This window comes from Simochromis diagramma, unplaced genomic scaffold, assembly GCF_900408965.1.
Source record: "Simochromis diagramma unplaced genomic scaffold, fSimDia1.1 OVJJ01000344.1, whole genome shotgun sequence".
NCBI lineage: Eukaryota > Metazoa > Chordata > Actinopteri > Cichliformes > Cichlidae > Simochromis > Simochromis diagramma.
In genome coordinates this window covers 8,409,572-8,428,724 of record NW_024387375.1, presented here as the reverse complement: position 1 = coordinate 8,428,724, position 19,153 = coordinate 8,409,572, and the positions used below count along the sequence as shown (strand labels likewise).

The window sequence follows — 19,153 nt, the reverse complement described above, 5'->3', positions numbered from 1 at the left end:
AAGCTTGGTGCTGTTCTGCTTAGAAACTAAGCCTTCATTAATGTGATTAGTAACACCTGCCTTATCTTGTTGACTAGTTCAAGTCAAAAACAGCTGCTGTGAAGAAGGTTTGTTGTGTTTGTTTGCCGCTTGTTGCTGATCCGGGAGTGAGCCGCAGGAAGAAACAATGAACCAAAACAGGAAATCTTTAAGTACGACAGTTCAGCGAAACTCTCTTTATAGCCAGGCTTTATAAACCTGAGAGGAGCTGCTTTGCTTTTCTTCAAGTTTTAGTTACAGTTGTTATTGCATAATCATAGCTGGTTGGGAAAAATTCTAATAATAGAAAATGTTATTAACAAGATCGTTTACAGCCATTTTGTTTTATTCATTTTATTAACCACGTAGAAGAGATCATAAGTGTGCACAGATTCACACAGGAGCAGTTGATTTATTCACATTTATTTGTACTGGATTTTCTTTTTTTACAAACAGTAAAAAAAAAAAAAAAAAAAAACTGATAATTCCTTAAACTACCTAAAAATACTGGGATACACAAAAATACCAATGTGACAACACACTCTGGGAGGGGTAAATAAATAGATACATTCAAAAAAATATATATATAGTTTTGCAAGAGAGCTTTATGCTTATTAAGTACTTTAATTACAGTTTTAATTCAGCCATTTCTCTTTTTATCCTCTGTGTATCAAACTTTTTTGGCTAATTATGAAGAGATTCAAAAAAACTCCAGCAACAATAATATCGCTTGACTGATGTATTTCTGGTTTTCACGGGGGTGTTTTTTGTTAACCTGTTTCTTTGCAATGACCTGATTAAGGTGTTACTGGGGTTTTGATCCATCTGAGTTTATCCTCCATGCACTTTGTAAATCTCTAATACTGAATAGTTTAATTCATCAGGAGCTATAAGAAGAAATGGAGGCGGAAAAATGTTTCAGACAATAACTATACACGAGCTCTTCTGTCCTATCAGCTGAACTGTGACTGCATGCAGTGAAAATCTCAACAACCAATCTCACCAGAGTCTGTTGCAGCGATGGCTTAAACAGTGGCGTGTCTAGAAAATTTTTGTTGGGGGGGCAGGTAGGGGCACAGATTTGGAGAAGGGTGGCAGATGTAATTGGCAGATAATGTTTAAAAAAAAAAAAAAAAAAAAAAAATTCTACCAACCGTTAACCATAATTCAATAACCCTATAAACCTAATAACCGAATGCGCTTTTTTAACTCTTATTAGAATGTAAATTAATTGCAACTACGGTGCAAAGTTTTTAGATACTGTGTTGATAAAGTACAAGAGATACAATCAGTGCTTTGTCAGTGTTTACTCAGCATTCAAGGACAGCAATATTTGCATAGTATTTTTACTGACATATAGTGCACATATGTTTTGGGCAAAAACATTTTTGAATATTAAAATACAAACATTTTTAACATACAAGCGGCAAATTAGCCAATGCAAAACTTTATCTGCGTATTAAAAAAAGAAGATAATCTTCTCACAAACTGGTGTTTGATTTTGAAACAGGAAAAAAAGTGGGGAAACAACTGAAAAGACTAACATTTGAATAAAACCTGAAAGCAAGTAAATACTTTCTATGCTGCCTTATGGTAAACTTTGGTAATATTGATGTATAAAGAACAACACTGGCTGATGATGAAATACTTTCAGCTGGCATGGTGACACCGTCAGTATTAACCTGCAGGGCTGGACTGGGACAGAAAATCGGGCATTTTGACTACAGACCGGCCCACCAGGTATTAAAGCCATAAAGCCTTTGAATGAAAACAAACGCTGTTGTGACAGTGATGTACAGTCTTTTTGGTATATGTATGATTTCTATACATTTTACGTCAGATAAAAACTTTGGTTGTAAGATTCAGATAATTATTTAATAAAAGCTAGACATTTTAAATGAGAATAAGAAAGAAAGGTATTTCTTTGTGCCCCCCTTTCCCTGTTAATGCCCTACCTGGCCCCCCTGGCAAAACTTTCCTAGACCCGCCCCTGCAGTTACCAGCTGTCAGCTACTTAGAAAAGGATCCTGGTGTTATTTGTCTCTCAGAAACAGTTCATAACTTCAACTCATTCATGTCACCTAAAAGGTAAACTTGTTTCTCCATCACTTGTTCAGCTCTGATGATTCAGTAAGGACATCTCCTGGTTTCATCTTCATGTTTCCCTCTCACCACATATCCAAACCGATATCATGACCAGCAGCTTTACAGCTGTGGCTCCAGCAAACATCAGCTGATACTAGAAATTAATATTAAATAAATTCTAACAACAGCTGATCAAGCTTAAACATGCTGCTGTTGTTTAGCGCGACATCCACTGGTTTCCTCTTTCTGGTGCAAAGTGGAAGATAAACAAACAAGAGAGAAAAGCCGATCAGCTGATCATTGATCAGTTTCATGATTGAAGTAGAAACAGGAGAGGGAGGGTGAGAGGATGAGAGAAGAAGCAGAAGCTGTGCAGCGTAACGACAGAATAACTCCAGCTTTGTGTCTTTTTTTCATTCTAGCTGAAGTACAAGACAAACTGCGTCTCTTCTCAGCTCAATACGAAACGCGTAATATTTTCTCTGAATGAGGGACCATTCCATTTTTAAGGAGAATAAAATAAAGTTCACTATCAGTAACATCATAGCACCCACCCAGCTGTATAGAAACTCCTCATGCTAGCTCACGCAGTATGAGTTATTGCAACTGACGGTAAAAAGTCAGCACAACGAAAATAAACTACCCCTAAACTTGGTTTATATCTGACCCAGATAGACTGCAGGTCATAACTTCTTACCTGAAGTTCAGTTCACCTGACACTCGGACTGGCGGCCGCCTCGGGTCTCTCCTCCTCCTGCCTCCCCTTCCCTCATCCACCTGCTGGCCTCTGTGGAAGCTCCGCCATAGCCACCACCAAACAACTGAGTTACTTTTACACATCGGCCAGCATCTGGCCAATCCACCACCTCTCATTGTTCATGTCGTTACAAAATAAATAAATAAATAAGTCATCAGCCCACCGGGCAAATGCCCGGTATGCCCGATGGCCAGTCCAGCTATGTTAACCTGTTAATCTTTCACCGAAATTTTGTTTTCTGCGGTGCCGTCTTTCGTGCTTGGCTCTCCTACCTTTGCTAACATGATGCTCATAGTGCAGAAGCCGATGCTGCATTCACATACACTCTGATATCTGACCTTCACTATGAAACATAATCATACATTTGATATTTCATTGAATTTTATTGTTTTAGCTTCGGGGTGGCACCTTGGGGTGGCCAGTCTGGTTTGGGGGGCCCCCCCCAAGGCCACCCTGCTGGACACGCCACTGGGCTTAAATTACCACCAATCATACACTGTAGTGTGAAACTGCTTGAAACTATATTCCTCATTCAGACTCACATGGTACATCAAATCCATAGAGCGAAGGTTTACATTAAAGAGACTGATGCAGTGCAGGAGGTCAGATACCCAGCCAAGCTTTCCACTCCTGAATATAATACGGGATTTAGTCCGTTAAAACAGCCATGCTGCTCCACATTTCGCCCTTCGTCCCCGTCCTCGTACTCCGCTTCACAACGACCGCTGGCAACCACAGCTGATGTCTGACTGATGGGAGGCACAACGTGCAGGCCGCTGCTCTGGATGTGGTGGTTCTGAGGGACAAAGGTAGCGGACGAGCTTGTGCTAACTTGTGGCTCTGCCACCAGACTGTCGACTCTCAGCTCCTCCCACAGGTTACCTGCAAAAAAGGAACCACAGGTCATATTTTAGAGAGCAACACCAATCATTATTTAGCAGGTCCTACACTCACAACAGTTTGCTTTTTTGTTATTTTTACAGTTAAAGCAGCCTGCAGAAATGCAGGGTGATCTCAAGTTGTGTAAAATATTATGATGGGCTTTGTCTACCAAGCAAGGAAATCAACTCTTCAGTGCTCTCTGGTGGGCAAACTATGCAACTAAGACACAGCTCCTAAATTCCCTTTTCTTTCCTATCAGCTTTTAAACCAGTTTGTCAGTATCAGTAATAAATATCTGCTGAAGCTTGCACAAGCAAAGCTTGGTGCACTCATTTTCCCTCCGTATTGTCCCTGTCTTTCATACCTTGCAGCTGAAGGTCAGTCAGACTGGGGTTGAGCATGTCAATGTCATAAGTGGTGTCTCCCTCCAGCAGAAACTCCTGCATGGTGGTCCTGGGCTCACTGTAATCACACTGGAGAGCATTGTTATAAACAGGTGGTCTCTTCCCAGCTACCGGTGAGTTGAGGCTTCCAGTGGATGATGGGATACCGGCCGCAGGCTGCTGTCCACAGGGTGAGAAGAGGGCGAATGAGTTGCTGGGGTGTGTGACAGCAGGGGGGAGGTAGAAGGGCTGCTGAGGCTGAAGGTGAGCATACTGTGACTGGCAAATGGGCTGGCATGCTGGGCGAAGCTCAGCTGGAGTAAAAGCGGAGGGGTTGTAGACGGGGGTCGCTCTGGTTAATGTGCCTGATTTGGGGTTCGGTGGCACAGACCTGAGTCTTTCCGGTCTTTCTCCCAGTAGTCGATCAAGATCTTCTACAGGAAAAGTAAAATAAGCAAAATAAGTAGTAGAAAAGAATCTTCTGTATACCTTAATTTCTACTCTGCAATTTCTCAGGTTGGATATCTACGGGACTGACCTGGCTTTGCCATGCTCCTGCGAATAGTAACGGGGTCTTTCCGGCGCCACTTGTGCAGCTCCTCCTGCATTTTCTCCACCTTGGCTGGATTGAGCGCCCACAGGCAGCCTTTACGAGACGTGCTGCCATTCTTGTTCTCCACCTTCTCAAAGCACTTATTCAGGGACAGATTGTGCCGCACAGAGTTCTTCCATCCATCAGGAGCCGTCTGAACACAGGAAGAAAAAGATAAATGAAGAACATTTATGTTAAAAGAATTCAAGCAGATATTCTTAAGTGAACCACTTGGCTGCCGGGACACCTCAAATGACTTTAAACAAACTGGACAAATTCTCCTGATGGCTCATGAATGTTATTATGATTCATTGTTTCAGGGAACACCCTATACAGAATTCCAAACAGAACATTTTTCCCCATAGTTTCCACCGTTTTTTTTCCCCACATCTTGAGTATGACTTTGAAAGAAACTCGACCTCACTTGCCTGATTGTCTTCCGCTGAAGGTGTTACATTCTTGTTAAAATATCTTGAGAGCAACTATAAATTAATTGTGAACCATCTAATAAAATCAGGGTACTCAGTCCACCCTGCAGGAAATATTACAACACACAGTATATTAATATTGCCACCATCTGCTCTGCCAGTAAATGGTATCTGCATGCCATAACAAGTGTCCACTGAACTGCACATAAGTGATGTGTTGATTGAAGCATTTAGACGTATCTAGAAACAGCTTTTACAAAGTGAACCCAACTTTTCTTCAAATATCACTTCATCTGTCTCATGTATATTCGAGCCCTGCGGCATATGTTTAACTTTTTTTTCCTCATTCTTTTTTTTTTAGGCAGCTGTTTGGAAAACAGCCATCTATAAGCCATCTTGAATATGAATGGCAGCAAGTCTTTCAGCTCCCTCCAGAAGTTACTCTGAACCTATTGAACCGATTCATAGATGGCTGGAAAATGTAAAATATTTGTCGTTTGCAGGGTTCAAGTCCAACCCTGCAGCTGCCTCATTTATCAAAATTAATGAACAAAGGCATTCATTTTTAACATGATCACATCTGTCAACTGCTATACAAAAATGTATTATTTATATATCTGTTTTTACATCAGCTCTGACACAATGTGGCTTTAACCACTAAAAAAGTATGAAAGTATTTTATCCATCCATCCATCCATCCATCCATCCATCCACTTTCTTCCACTTTATCCGGGGCCGGGTCGCAGGGGCAGCAGCCTAAGCAGAGAAGCCCAGACCTCCCTCTCCCCAGCCACTTCCTCCAGCTTATCCGGGGGAACACCAAGGCGTTCCCAGGCCAGCCGAGAGATATAATCTCTCCAGCGTGTCCTGGGTCTGCCCCGGGGCCTCCTCCCGGTGGGACATGCCCGGAACACCTCACCCGGGAGGCGCCCAGGAGGCATCCTTGTCAGATGCCCGAACCACCTCAGCTGGCTCCTTTCGATGTGGAGTATTTTATGAGCGTAACTAATCTAATCTAACTAAATCTAATCTGTTACTTAGAACTCCTCACCAAAAAAAGGATGCAATGCATTGATATGTATACTTCCCCTCCAACAAAAAAGTGCATCACTGTTTTATTTGTAAATTAATGCCGTGTGTGAGAACTGAGAGCAAATAATGTATAGCAGGGGTGTTAAACATAAGAAATGGTCCAGCAAAGTCCCCAATTCAGCCCACTGAACAGCTTTGGAAAGGAAGCATGGGTTTTCAGAAATGTTCCCAAGCCCATGAAGCGATTTCCATGGTTCCCAGAAAAAAATTGCAATATCAGTAAAACATTTAAAATCGCTTAATAATGAAAAATGCTCCATTTAAATATATGAGCTACTGTCTTACAACTATTTTCTGTTACATTTGTTAACAATTGTATTTTTCTGTCCTTTACCCTGGAACAGCTGTTACAAAATTGCCCTTAAAAAAAACATTTCTGAAGTACTGAAAGGTTTATTTATTTAAACTACTATTAATTAATTAATTAATCACTAAGGAAAATACGCTTGGTATAAACTGCACACATATCAATCAAGTTTTAATGGTAATTATATTGAATCTTTTACACTTTAAATTTGCAAAAAGAAAAACCAAATCACTTCGTTAATCAGCATTTTGGGCATAAAGATTTTTTTGAGTGTACACTCATGGTTCCACTTCGATTAAACACACAGAATAACATTTAGGAAGCCCATTACAATGAAGTCCCACATGTCAGTTCAGTGTCAAGAGACACTTGTATACTCAAGAACACAACAAAGAGCAAGGGAAGACTGGGACAGACACAGGAAGTTGAGACAGCTGTGAACACAGCAGCGACTAATCTGGAGTAAGGACACAGGAAGAAAAACTGAATGCAATGCATATAGGAATAAGGGATTATCAAAATAAAACAGGAAGTAACAAACACTGAGACCAAAATTGAGACACATGAATTTGACACAGGGACTGGAAATAAACATGGAAATATGACTGACTGAAGAGACAAACCATAGAGACTAGACAGACTACAACAGGAGATCTTGATGACAAGACACAGAGACGAGACTAGAAACAGACTGGTCACGAAAGGGAGCTAATGTAACAAAACAAGAATCAGGAACTAGAAATAATAAACTATGATGCACTAGAAAATACAAAACTCAGGACTAACTAATACCAAGCTAAAACTTAAATCCAAGAAAGTGGATCAAAAGTCGAAAATAAACTCAAAGCACTGGGTCATAGTGACTATGTCACATGCTTTGTTTCTATATCACGTGTCTGTATGTTTACCCTTAAAAACAAAAATGTCTTTAGCACACAAATGTCTCTTGAAAAGAAACCTTGGTCTCAGTGAGCCAACATGCTTAAGTAAAGTATTTAATAATAACGTTGTGGTACCTTGAAATATGGGAAGTGTTCAGTCATGAAGCTGTAGATCTCGCTGACTGGGAGACTTCCTGTTTTGCTGTTCTTCAGAGCCATGAAAATCAAAATGCTGCCACAATAAAGAATTTTATTTATAATTATACATTTTAAAAAGCTACCCTGCTTGTGATAGCACGCACAGTATTAAATATTAGTAAGTAAAAAAATGTAGACAAAAGATTTAGCTTCAGACCTGTATGAGTAAATGGGCTTAGGAAAGATTGACTGTGTGGTCTCGTACTGGTGTGACTGGCTGGAGAGACTATATTTTGAGGTGCTGGACTGGTCCTTGTTAGGATACAGTCTAGAAGAGACCTTTTGAGAACAGAGAAGAAATCATGATCTGACCACTGTGTTATAGTCCACTGTGCACACCATATCATAAATGCAAATATTAGATATTACTCGTGTCCTAAACGTCATGTCCTCTAAAGCATTTCTGAGTGCCTGAAGCAGGACACTCACCTGTTGTTGAGGACTTGCTGAGCTGTAGGATGGATAGCTCTGAGATAGAAAACAGGGAGGATCCACAGGTATGCCTGGTAGCTCTGGATATGAGTTCTGCAAATGTAAGTAAATGAAGGAAAAATGTTTGGAGAAGCTTTCAAGACAGTGTTTTTTGCTGTGATGTGGTGGATCTTTTTTTTTGGCCTGTCTATCTTCCTGTGTCAAATCAATCAGGCTGCTTTTGGCTGTACAAAACCTTATTAATATGGAAGGATAAAATGAGTGTATCATAAGGATAGAAACCTGAATGCTGCCATTGTACTGGTCCCAGGATGGTGGCATATCGCTGCTGTGCGAATGACTGCCAGGACTGCACACCTCATGCAGACTGCTAAAGGAAGAAGAGCACTGTTGTAGGCACTCTGTCACTGCTCCGTCACTGAACTGTCGCTGATACGGGTGGAAACGGTCAGCGTCCACGTCCCCTCGCCCTGACCGTGAACTGATCATTCCATCAGCGCTGTGCCTCCTGCTCACTGCTGCAGTTCTCAGGCTCAAGGTGTTGCTCTTTTCCTGGGTGAAGCAGCTGCCTTCTTTAGTCTGTGGTGTGAAAACCATCAGGGTTCTCCTTTTAGTCTCAAATCAATAAAGCCTCAAATCAATAAAGCAAAGAAGGAAGGAAGGAAAGACACACATGGACTGCCAATGCTGAAAGAAAACAGAGATTTAAGTTACTCATTACCGTAAACAATACATAAAATAAAAATAGCATCAAACAGAACCTCACCTCAGCTGCTGCCCCATGTGGGAGTGAAGAAAAAGTGAGCCAAAACTGAATGCAGTCCTTATATAATGTGTGACAGGTGAGTGCAATTGAGGACAAGCACCACACCCAATCAAAGGTGAGAGAACTAAACAAGGTGCATCTGGTGAAGTGAGTGGGTGTGCTGGGATGTGCTAAAAGGTGGGTCTTTACAACAACAGTGATTTGACACAGGCTGGATTTACTTGGAAATACAAATATGCTAACTGCTGCAAAACAGGTGGCACCCATCTCTCCACTTTAATTTTAAACAAAGAATTCAGATAACAGTTTTTCCAGGGAATCCCCTAAGGTAAACAGAAGTGTGCCATCTTGATTTATTACTATTCTTATTTATTTTATTGTTATTTAGAGTGTGGCCACAAAATAAAATGTGTCGGAAGTCTTTTTGAAGGATTTAAGACGGGTTTATTTATCCTGACAGCATTAAAGTGGCATAAGTTGTATCTGTTTGCAAGTCGGTAGCTGTACAATCCCCCTATATGCCCTCATATACTTTGTTCTTGTTATTTTTGAAAAACTCACTCAGTTTAATTCAGAAACACTACACAGAAATGCAGACAGCAGCTAGATGCGACTCAAAGCAGATTCAGAACTGGTTTATTTGCAGTGTTACATTAAAAAAAAGGTAATTTTGGGTTAAAATAGCAATGCCAGAGGCGGCTGCCTCTGTTTCTACCATCTGTTGGTGTGAGGCTCCAAAGGGTTCACAGGTGTGTAGACTCACCTGAGGGGATGATGTTTGATGATGAGATTTGCTGCTCGGGGAAAATGTCAGTGACTGTGACATCCTGCACCAAAACCTGCTGCTGTGAAGACATTTGTGAAAACAAGTTAAATGAGAAACGTTTGGGTTGTCGTCAGGGGCTTTAGTCAAATTGAACGTTAAAAAAAGCTGTGAAAGTAATTTAGTAAAAACGTAAATGCTGTTTGACCAAAATAAGACAACGAGACTGACTCTGGTGTCATTTTTGTATGCTAAATATAATGATGTTGTATCTGGCAGCTGCTTAGCTTAGTTTAAGCTAGCAGTGCACAGCTTAAAGACTGCACTGCTTGCTAGGATGTGACAAAATTGGCAAAAGCTGTGCAGTTAAACCTCACATTTGTTTATATTTTGCTAGGAAAATAAGAAATTGATGCAGTGATTTACTGAAACATAAAAAAATATACGCAAAAGCATCTTTAACGCAGCCTTAGGCAAGCTTTCTTGTAATTTCTTCAATTAGTCTTTAAGACATTTAAAGCTCTTCTTTGGATCTTGGCTGCATTTTGTCCTGTTCTCTGTCAAGATTAGTCCACACTGTCGATAATGTTGATCTTTGGGGAGGCCAATCCAAGGCTCATAGTGTTCCACTGTGTTTTAAAGATGGCTGTAGACCAGGGGTCTCCAACTCCAGTCCTCAAGATACAGGGGGTGTCCAAATTCATAGGCTGCACCCTCCTGATGCCGCGTTTGTAGGCCGATTACGTCACAGCGACGCGACAAATGCTGTCCAAATTCATTTAATGTTTTTGTTTGGCTTTTTTCAGTGTTTTATTAGTTCGTGAGTAAATCGGTTTGGCTGAGATTAAAGTTATAGTTTTCACACAGCTGAATAAACGTCAAAAAGAAAACTGATTAAACAGAAGTGTGAGATGATCAAGCATTTACGCCAGTGTCCTGTTATATTTTACATAGCAAGGAGCAGGCGGCTGAATTTATTAAACTCCACCGAGACAGCCATCTATACTCCAACACAGCTGAATTAAATAGCTGAATTACCTCTTCAACTTGCCATCAAGTTTGGCAAAGGATTGGTAACAAGCCATTAATTTGATTCCGATGTGTTGGAACAAGGATGCATCTAAACGCTGCAGGACAGTAGCTCTCAAGGACTGGACTTCTACAGATACTCACCGTGTACCTCTCTTTTGACATTCATAATGGATTTGTATACATCAATTAATAATATCTGTTGACACTGATTTTCAGTCCAGTTGTCCAGCTTTTTCCATTCTTCTCCCTGTTTCCCATCTTTTAAGAATTGTTTCTCGACAGCCATCCTTTCACTGAGAACATTTCCAATGACACTTGAGTAAACAGAACTGAAGAGCCAACTACATGTCTGAGGTAGTTGGTAAATTTTCATACATTTAAATGACATGATACTGATACTGTTCATCTGCTATAGAGTTTTCTAGGCCTGTGAATTCTCCTTTCCCCCCCCCTACCGATCCGGTTTCCTAAGTCTTTTAAAGACACCCTGAACACTATACTGAGAAATGCCAAGTTTTCAGCTATTGTAATAACTCTTTTGGAGCCACCTTGTTGGTGCTAAAATAACATTTCATGTCTGTCAAACTGTATTATCTTTGGCATTTCTCATAGATAAAACTAAAGATTGAAAACGACAACAATCAACTACTTGGAACAACAGGTTGTAAGTAACAAATTGCCTAAACATGCGATTTAAAATCAGTTCTTTGCTAAGTTGTCTGTTATGTTTTGACACAACACTGGTTTATTCCTTGGGGTGGGTGCCCCTTTTGACCTCAAATGATTCACATTGTTAAATGGCTTAACCAACAAACTAAACATTCCTCTGAAAATGACCGGGTACAAGGACAGGGCTAAATTAAGTGAAAAAGCAGCCAATGTCCAAAGATAAAAACAATTGTTCAACTACTACTAAAAAAATCTGGCTTAAAGAAATGAGGGGGTGGCTCAAGACTTTTGCACATGACTGTAATTTGAAGTTGTTGTTTTACAATGGGTTTTGTGTTTTACCTGTGTCCAGTATCATGCTAAGCTAAGCGGCTGCTTACTGCACTCACTCAACTCTCTGCTAGAGACCAACAACAGAAACCAATTCCCTTCATTCTGGAGTAAAACATGACAAGAAAACTCAAGTGGACGGTGGTGAAATCTGATTCATATTGCTGTTGCCACATAAGAGGAATCAACTCTGACATGTTTGGGGAAAGCACTTCTGTTCACTGATCCTTTGTGATAATATCGAGTGAGTCATTTCTCTACTGTAAATCTGACAGCACGAATGCAGGCGTGGGAACAGCTGAGTTCATTTTCACCACCAGAGCATTAAAACTCCAAAGTGCTGGTGGACGTATGTGGGTCAGGAGGGTTATCTGAAAGTGTTATGTGATCCCATCAGAGGTGTGAGACACGTGGCCCTGGTTCCAGTAAAGGTAACCTCAGCCTCCACATAAACCAAGCTCATTAAAACTGCCAACAAACCGTGGCGCTGGGTCACGTAAAGTAAAGTAATGCTGAGGCGGACAAAGTGCCTCTCTTAGAAAGTTTGTGTGTGGAAAAGAGAGAAGTAGCAATCGTAGCTCTTTCTGTTCACATCAAAGGAGGCTAAAGTGTTGAGGTGAAAGCTGAGAGATTGACGTTTTCATCACTGTGGCAACAAATCCTCTCATCTGCTTGACAGACACTGTCACCAGCCAGAACGGATGCACTTTTAGTAAGAAAAGAAGGAGCTGTAGTGGTGGCCATAATGTGTGTGTATGTGTGCTTATCTGTGTTTCCATAAATCAATACCTAAAAGTTGTGTAGTTTTTAAAAACTGCATCTATCTTAAAAAGAGAGGTTGTTCCTCTATCTCTTTGCTCATTTTGCACAAAAAAACAAAAAAAGTTTTGTAATGTTACAGAGATCAGTGTTCATGATTTCCATTTTATTTAAACATGAAAGTATACATGTATTAGGGCGGTTGAGAGGCTCCTACACTTTACATGACACTACCAAGACTTTGATGTGAAATTTACCCAAAATGAAAAAACGCATACCTGTTCAGTCTTAAAAATCTTTCTCATATATGAAAAGGATTTTTTATTTTGTCCATGCTTTTTATGGTACTTTTGGATGACTATTAATGCACAAGAGACAGAAATTTAAGTGACTAATCTTGTGTAAGTATTAAATCTGTAAATAGGTCAGCTGTGAGGATTCATCACCAAGTCAGGATAAAATTGTGCGCTAATAGTTTTAAGGAGCTTCATGACTCTCATGTCTGCTATTTTATTCTATTCCTTTCTATTTCTTATGCTTTCTAAATGTTCCAACTCACATTCCCTTTTAACAATCAGCAATCTAGTGAGTTTTCTATTTTATTTTAGAAAATAATTCTTTAAACTTAACAGAGCATGTGATACTTGTAATACTCTACATGACAAGGAACAAATAATGTATTGCATGTATGCATTTCCATTTTTGACACTTTCCTGGATTTTACACAGTTAGCCCCTTTTAACTAGCATTTAACTGTAAACCAGGCTTTTAACTACTGAGATAGTTTGTGTCATTTATTGTTAGATTATGACCACTTGGCTTCTTATGTTTAATACATAGAGGCAGAATAGTCCAAATTAAACACAAGATCAGAGTTTTGTGCTAAGAGTGAATGCTACAACCCTTTGATCTTCAGTTCGGGGTTATTTGTTATGTAAATTATTCAAGCTAAATAATCTTGTTTTAAATTATTGGAAATTATTTTTTTATGGGTGTAGATTTTACCACAAAGTGTCACAATTTCTGTGGTTGTATCTACACATAAGTTTTAATCATGATATAGAAAATATTGCATAATATACTTTTTGACCTCTGCAAGCAGCAGTAGATGTAGGATGGTGGATGTTATGCATGAAAAAATTCAATTTGTGTACTTTTTAATGTGAATATTAAAATGGGTTTTGTTGTGCTATTATTTTGTTATATTTGATAAATTCAGTCAGGTGGTTCGGTTTGTATGCGCTTCAGTGGAACTGGACAAAGATGATGAAATTTTATGAGCATTTAACATCTATTCTTTATCATTATATGACTCTTGCAATTGCAATTATTTTTAATGTACTGTGAAACAATAAGAATGAAAGTGACCATTTTATTCTATTAATTCTATTTGATACTATCAACAGTATTGTTTCTCCTCCAACTCAGCATGCTGTGTTACTTTCTGACGAAGATTGTAGCACTTTCCTCAATTACTTTGTAAATAAGGTGATGGACTTGAGATCCAAAATCTCCTCGAGTGCCTCCCCCTATGAAGATGCCCCTTGTTGTCCCGGGTCATTTACTTCTTTTTCTCCAATCACACTCAATGACTTAATTGCAGTAATATATGCTATACAAAACGCAGCAGCCAGACTACTAACTCGCTCTAGCAAGCGAGCTCACATCACTCCTATTTTATGTTCTTTACATGGGCTCCCAATAGATTTTAGAATTCGTTTTAAAATTATTGTTTTAACGTACAGAACACTAAATGGCCAAGCCCCAGATTATTTATCCAAGCTTCTCACAAAATACACTACTGCTCGCCGTCTCCGCTCACAGACTCAGAGTTTGTTGGTTGCTCCCAGAACACGTCTGAAGACGAAAGGGGACAGAGCCTTTCAGTCTGTGGCACCAAGGCTGTGGAACAGTCTGCCTCTACAACTACGTTTGGTTGACTCTGTGGAATCCTTTAAAAAACAGTTAAAAACTTTACTGTTTAAACAAGCTTTCTGTTGACCAATGCTTTTCATATTTTTATATTTTTTAATTTACATTTAAACTCTATATTGTGTATATTGTGCATTTTGCTATTTATTGTCTATTTATTGTACTGTTTATTTTAATCTCTGTGTGCAGCGCTTTGTGACTACCTGTCTATGAAAAGCGCTTAATAAATAAACTTTACCTTACCTTTATGCAATGCTAATGAAAACATTTTGACTTAAGGGACCTTCAACAGTCACATGTCAGATTCTGCCCTGCCCTATGGTGATAAATTGATCTTATAATATGCAAATTCTTCTCTAATGATTGTGTCACAGAAACAACACCGATGGCTGTCAGTGGAATGAATAATAAATAAATCACATGTGAAAGCTGACAAGCTGTGGACAAGACGCTGTAGCTGATTCAAATGTATGAATGTGCCCGCGGCACATGTCCAGCTACAGTGGCTTGCAAAAGTATTCGGCCCCCTTGAACTTTCCCACATTTTGTCACATTACAGCCACAAACATGAATCAATTTTATTGGAATTTCACGTGAAAGACCAACACAAAGTGGTGTACACGTGAGAAGTGGAACGAAAATCAGACATGATTCCAAACATTTTTTTTTATAAATAAATAACTGAAAAGTGGGGTGTGCGTAATTATTCAGCCCCCTTTGGTCTGAGTGCAGTCAGTTGCACATAGACATTGCCTGATGAGTGCTAATGACTAAACAGAGTGCACCTGTGTGTAATCTAATGTCAGTACAAATACAGCTGCCCTGTGACGGCCTCAGAGGTTGTCTAAGAGAATATTGGGAGCAACAACACCATGAAGTCCAAAGAACACACCAGACACGTCAGGGATAAAGTTATTGAGAAATTTAAAGCAGGCTTAGGCTACAAAAAGATTTCCCAAGCCTTGAACATCTCACGGAGCACTGTTCAAGCGATCATTCAGAAATGGAAGGAGTATGGCACAACTGTAAACCTACCAAGACGAAGCCGTCCACCTAAACTCACAGGCCGAACAAGGAGAGCACTGATCAAAAATGCAGCCAAGAGGCCCATGGTGACTCTGAACGAGCTGCAGAGATCTACAGCTCAGGTGGGGGAATCTGTCCATAGGACAACTATTAGTCGTGCACTGCACAAAGTTGGCCTTTATGGAAGAGTGGCAAGAAGAAAGCCATTGTTAACAGAAAACCATAAGAAGTCCCGTTTGCAGTTTGCCACAAACTAGAAGGGGACACAGCAAACATGTGGAAGAAGGTGCTCTGGTCAGATGAGACCAAAATGGAACTTTTTGGCCAAAATGCAAAACGCTATGTGTGGCAGAAAACTAACACTGCACATCACTCTGAACACACCATCCCCACTGTCAAATATGGTGGTGGCAGCATCATGCTCTGGGGGTGCTTCTCTTCAGCAGGGACAGGGAAGCTGGTCAGAGTTGATGGGAAGATGGATGGAGCCAAATACAGGGCAATCTTGGAAGAAAACCTCTTGGAGTCTGCAAAAGACTTGAGACTGGGGCGGAGGTTCGCCTTCCAGCAGGACAACGACCCTAAACATAAAGCCATATCCATGTGTTAGAATGGCCCAGTCAAAGTCCAGATCTAAATCCAATCGAGAATCTGTGGCAAGATCTGAAAACTGCTGTTCACAAACGCTGTCCATCTAATCTGACTGAGCTGGAGCTGTTTTGAAAAGAATGGGCAAGAATTTCAGAAGATGATGGACTTATTTTAAATCACTTACACTGGCCAGCTATCACATTTAAAACATGGGCAGTTGTATTAACAATAAAACCCTATGATGGGAAACCTTAGGTTTTGGGATCCATATGGATGCTTCTTTGACACATAACCAATGATGTAGACAACAAGGACTAGCCATGCAGGTGCCACCCCTCAACCCACAGGATCCAAAGGGTCCGCTGCCAGTTTCACAGGATCATACAGGACACGCCCAGAAATTAATGTGGAAGATGTGGTATGTAGCTCAGCAGTATTTATTTTTGTGTTAGTAGAAGGCAGATAAATTTTCATTTGTGTCAAGTTGAATAATTATTCCCTCTAAACTCAGTGATTCAGCGTTTCAAGAACTCCCATCCCACTCTTCACATATTTCTCAGCCCATTATGAAATCCTAATATGCAAATCTCATGATCTGAGGCAGTGCCAGTAACCGCAAGCAGCTAAATGACAGGTAAGCTGAAGACGAGATACCAATTGTCTGGCTAGCTGAGTTGCTTTTCAGTTAAGTCTTCACAGACCGGATGATTTTAAAGTTTGTGGTCTGGTGAGCAGGAAGTGGGTGGTACGTTTATAGTTGTTGTATTGAATCAGTAGTATCTGGCCTGAATTCATGTGGGATTTGACTGCTGCATAATGTGTCATTTGTATTTGCATTTCATGGGGGTGTGCAAATTAAGGTAATGTTCCAAGACAACCACATCCAGCTGGACTATTTACTGTTTTCATTTTAGTCAACTACTTTAAACCCTTAATTTGAGGATAGGGCATATGATCCCTCATTAGATCACATGTCAGTTGTTTTAATGGAAACAAATCTGGTGGCTGTCACTAACTATAAGGTATCAAGTAAAATTTGTTCATTTTCTCATGAATGCTTTTCTTGCTGCAGGCTGAAATTCTCTCTGGGTGATGTTGTGAGGATTACATAATGTATAGGGGTTCTTTTTAACTACTTGCTATCATGCAATTTGTTTGGAATAGATGCCTCCTTACGCCAACATTTTCTACAAAACATGAGGAAGCTTGATGCATATGTCAGCAGTCAACTGTCAGAATAAGCAAAGCTAAATTATTACCGTTTCTCCCCACAAGCTAAGTCTTACGCACACGATTGTGAAGGTGGGTAATTCACCTCGAAGTCTGTTGTTGGGGGGGAAAAAAGAGCAGGCAGATCTGTTAATGGCCTGGATGATACCGATGACAGTTGTGTTGGCATGAGAACGTTGCCACTCAAAGTTCAGAGGTTAATGAGGATTCCTCTCCTGCACCCATGCCAGCAGCAATACTGCAGTGCTGCAACTTTGCCATTAATAGAAGGATAATAAACTAACCCACTCATGGTAAGCATAAAAATAACAATGTCAGAAAATATCAAAGAAAGCTTACAAAAATTTACCACAACTATTCATTTCACTTTTATTTACATAGCGCCAAATCACAAGAACACTCTCCTATATTGTAAGGTAAAGATCCTACAATGATACAACAACTAGTAATTTAACTCACCTAGTTTTTGGATTCAGTGGCTGCTCTTTCTTGTCCCAGTCAGGTTCTCTCACTCAGCCCTCTAACCTCTGTTGACAGCTTAAGTCTATTTCTCCTGTGGACCTGTGCACCTCCCACTTCCTTATACCTGATAGTGAGGTACTTCGATTAGATTGACTGTTTAAATGTGTATGGAAATGGTTGATGGGTTGGTTTCAGATTTTGGCAGCTCGGAATATCATCCTCATGTTTTGAGTGTGAGTGTGTGTGTGTGTGTGTGTGTGGCACTCGTCCAAGCTAGCCCAGCAATAAGAAAGAAAAACCTGCTGGAACAGGTTTCAAAAGATCTACTTGGTGCAGTCACTGGCAGCTGGCAGCCCTCTCTTCCTCCTTCCATCAGTCTTTTCTCTGAATGTTTGGCTGTCTGTACGGGACATAAAATACAGCACCGCTCACAGCACAGAACGGGCATCTTGCCCTGCTTTCTGAGCTTGCCCATGGCAAAGGCTGCCTTCACTATGATCTGTTTTCATTTAACTATTGAGTGTTCAAACAAACATGTGCACAGGTGAATGCAGGCAACACCGTTTGTGCATTTGAAGCCTGCAAGAACACAAACGCGCCACTGCTTCTGTTGCTAGTGAACAGAAGCAGTCATTCTGGAAATGTTAGTTTCTGATGTAACCAGTAACAGTAAATGTCATACCTCGTGGACATATCGAACCAGTTGTTTCTTACAGTCTGCAGAATCTGAAGTCAACCTGATCTTAGGACCACCAGGCAGCTCCCACGTACATTTTAAGATCCCTGATATTTTTAGGAACCTGGTGTTTAAAAATCAGCTGTTAAGCTTGAAAAGAAACTGAGGTAGACATTTACCGAAGAATGTGAGAGAGGGAGTAAAGGTATGTCAATACAGGTAGATTCCTATCCTATCCTCCCAATGAACCAGGAACAACAGCAGCCTTAGCTCGTAGCTATACCTTGAACAAACCCTGTCCTCAGTGAGAGGGTGAGGCTGAGTGACAGAGAAAGACTGAGGATTAGTTACAGACTGAATAAACTCTTGTGTTACAATGCAACGCCTCTGCAGAGTGAAGATAGTGCCCAAGGCCTTTTCTGCCAAAGATGAAGATCTTGAGGAGGGAGTAATGTGGGAACAGATTCTGGGGGGCTCTTCAGTCAAAGTCTCAATGTCTTCTGGAAAATAATTGCTCCGGTGCTCGAGTGTTCTCAGTTGCAATATCATGTTTTCTAGAGCTGGAGCAACAAAACAATGCCTCTGACAGCAAGTCAGAGCACAGTTTGTACGGTTTTGAACTTGACTTATATCTTTAGAATTACATCACACGTAAGCCAGATCTAAAATCATGACAGGAAACAGGACAGAAAACAACATTCACTCTAAACATTCACTCGAATGTTTAGAGTGAATGTTTAGAGTGAATGTTGTTTTCTTTGAGGGCTTTTGCTTATAATTTACTCTCTGCTATATGCAAATAAAAATCCTGCAGAAAAACAAATGCACACTAACTTGCACATCCAGTTTAGTTGTTTGATCA

The 19,153-nt window shown here is 40.2% G+C and overlaps 1 protein-coding gene across 6 annotated transcripts; it reads right to left on the bottom strand.

Annotated features, from left to right (window-relative positions):
* Nucleotides 1-2,973: 2,973 nt before the first annotated feature.
* On the bottom strand, nucleotides 2,974-18,223 carry foxn1 (forkhead box N1). 6 transcript variants are annotated; one of them, XM_040009414.1, is made up of 9 exons: nucleotides 17,613-18,223; nucleotides 9,585-9,666; nucleotides 8,338-8,634; nucleotides 8,053-8,148; nucleotides 7,781-7,902; nucleotides 7,561-7,657; nucleotides 4,655-4,871; nucleotides 4,107-4,559; nucleotides 2,974-3,742 (listed from the first exon to the last, which is right to left on the bottom strand). In XM_040009414.1, the coding sequence occupies exons 2-9, from the start codon at nucleotides 9,645-9,647 to the stop codon at nucleotides 3,432-3,434; spliced, it is 1,656 nt and encodes a 551-aa protein (XP_039865348.1). In that variant the 5' UTR covers nucleotides 9,648-9,666; nucleotides 17,613-18,223; the 3' UTR covers nucleotides 2,974-3,431. The 6 variants fall into 6 exon arrangements, with proteins under 6 accessions (XP_039865348.1, XP_039865351.1, XP_039865349.1 ...); XM_040009417.1 differs by having other exon boundaries at nucleotides 9,585-9,663; XM_040009415.1 differs by lacking the exon at nucleotides 17,613-18,223 and having other exon boundaries at nucleotides 9,585-10,267.
* Nucleotides 18,224-19,153: the final 930 nt, after the last annotated feature.

What these genes read in the sequence shown, in the direction of transcription:
- foxn1 (XM_040009412.1), bottom strand. Translation starts at nt 9,088, where the DNA reads ATGGGTGCCACCTGTTTTGCAGCAGTTAGCATATTTGTATTTCCAAGT. An exon ending in CAGCAAGTCCTCAACAACAG is followed by an intron (nt 7,903 to 8,052) that starts GTGAGTGTCCTG and finishes TGTTCTCAAAAG; the next exon opens with GTCTCTTCTAGACTGTATCC. An exon ending in AAGCCCATTTACTCATACAG is followed by an intron (nt 7,658 to 7,780) that starts GTCTGAAGCTAA and finishes TTATTGTGGCAG; the next exon opens with CATTTTGATTTTCATGGCTC.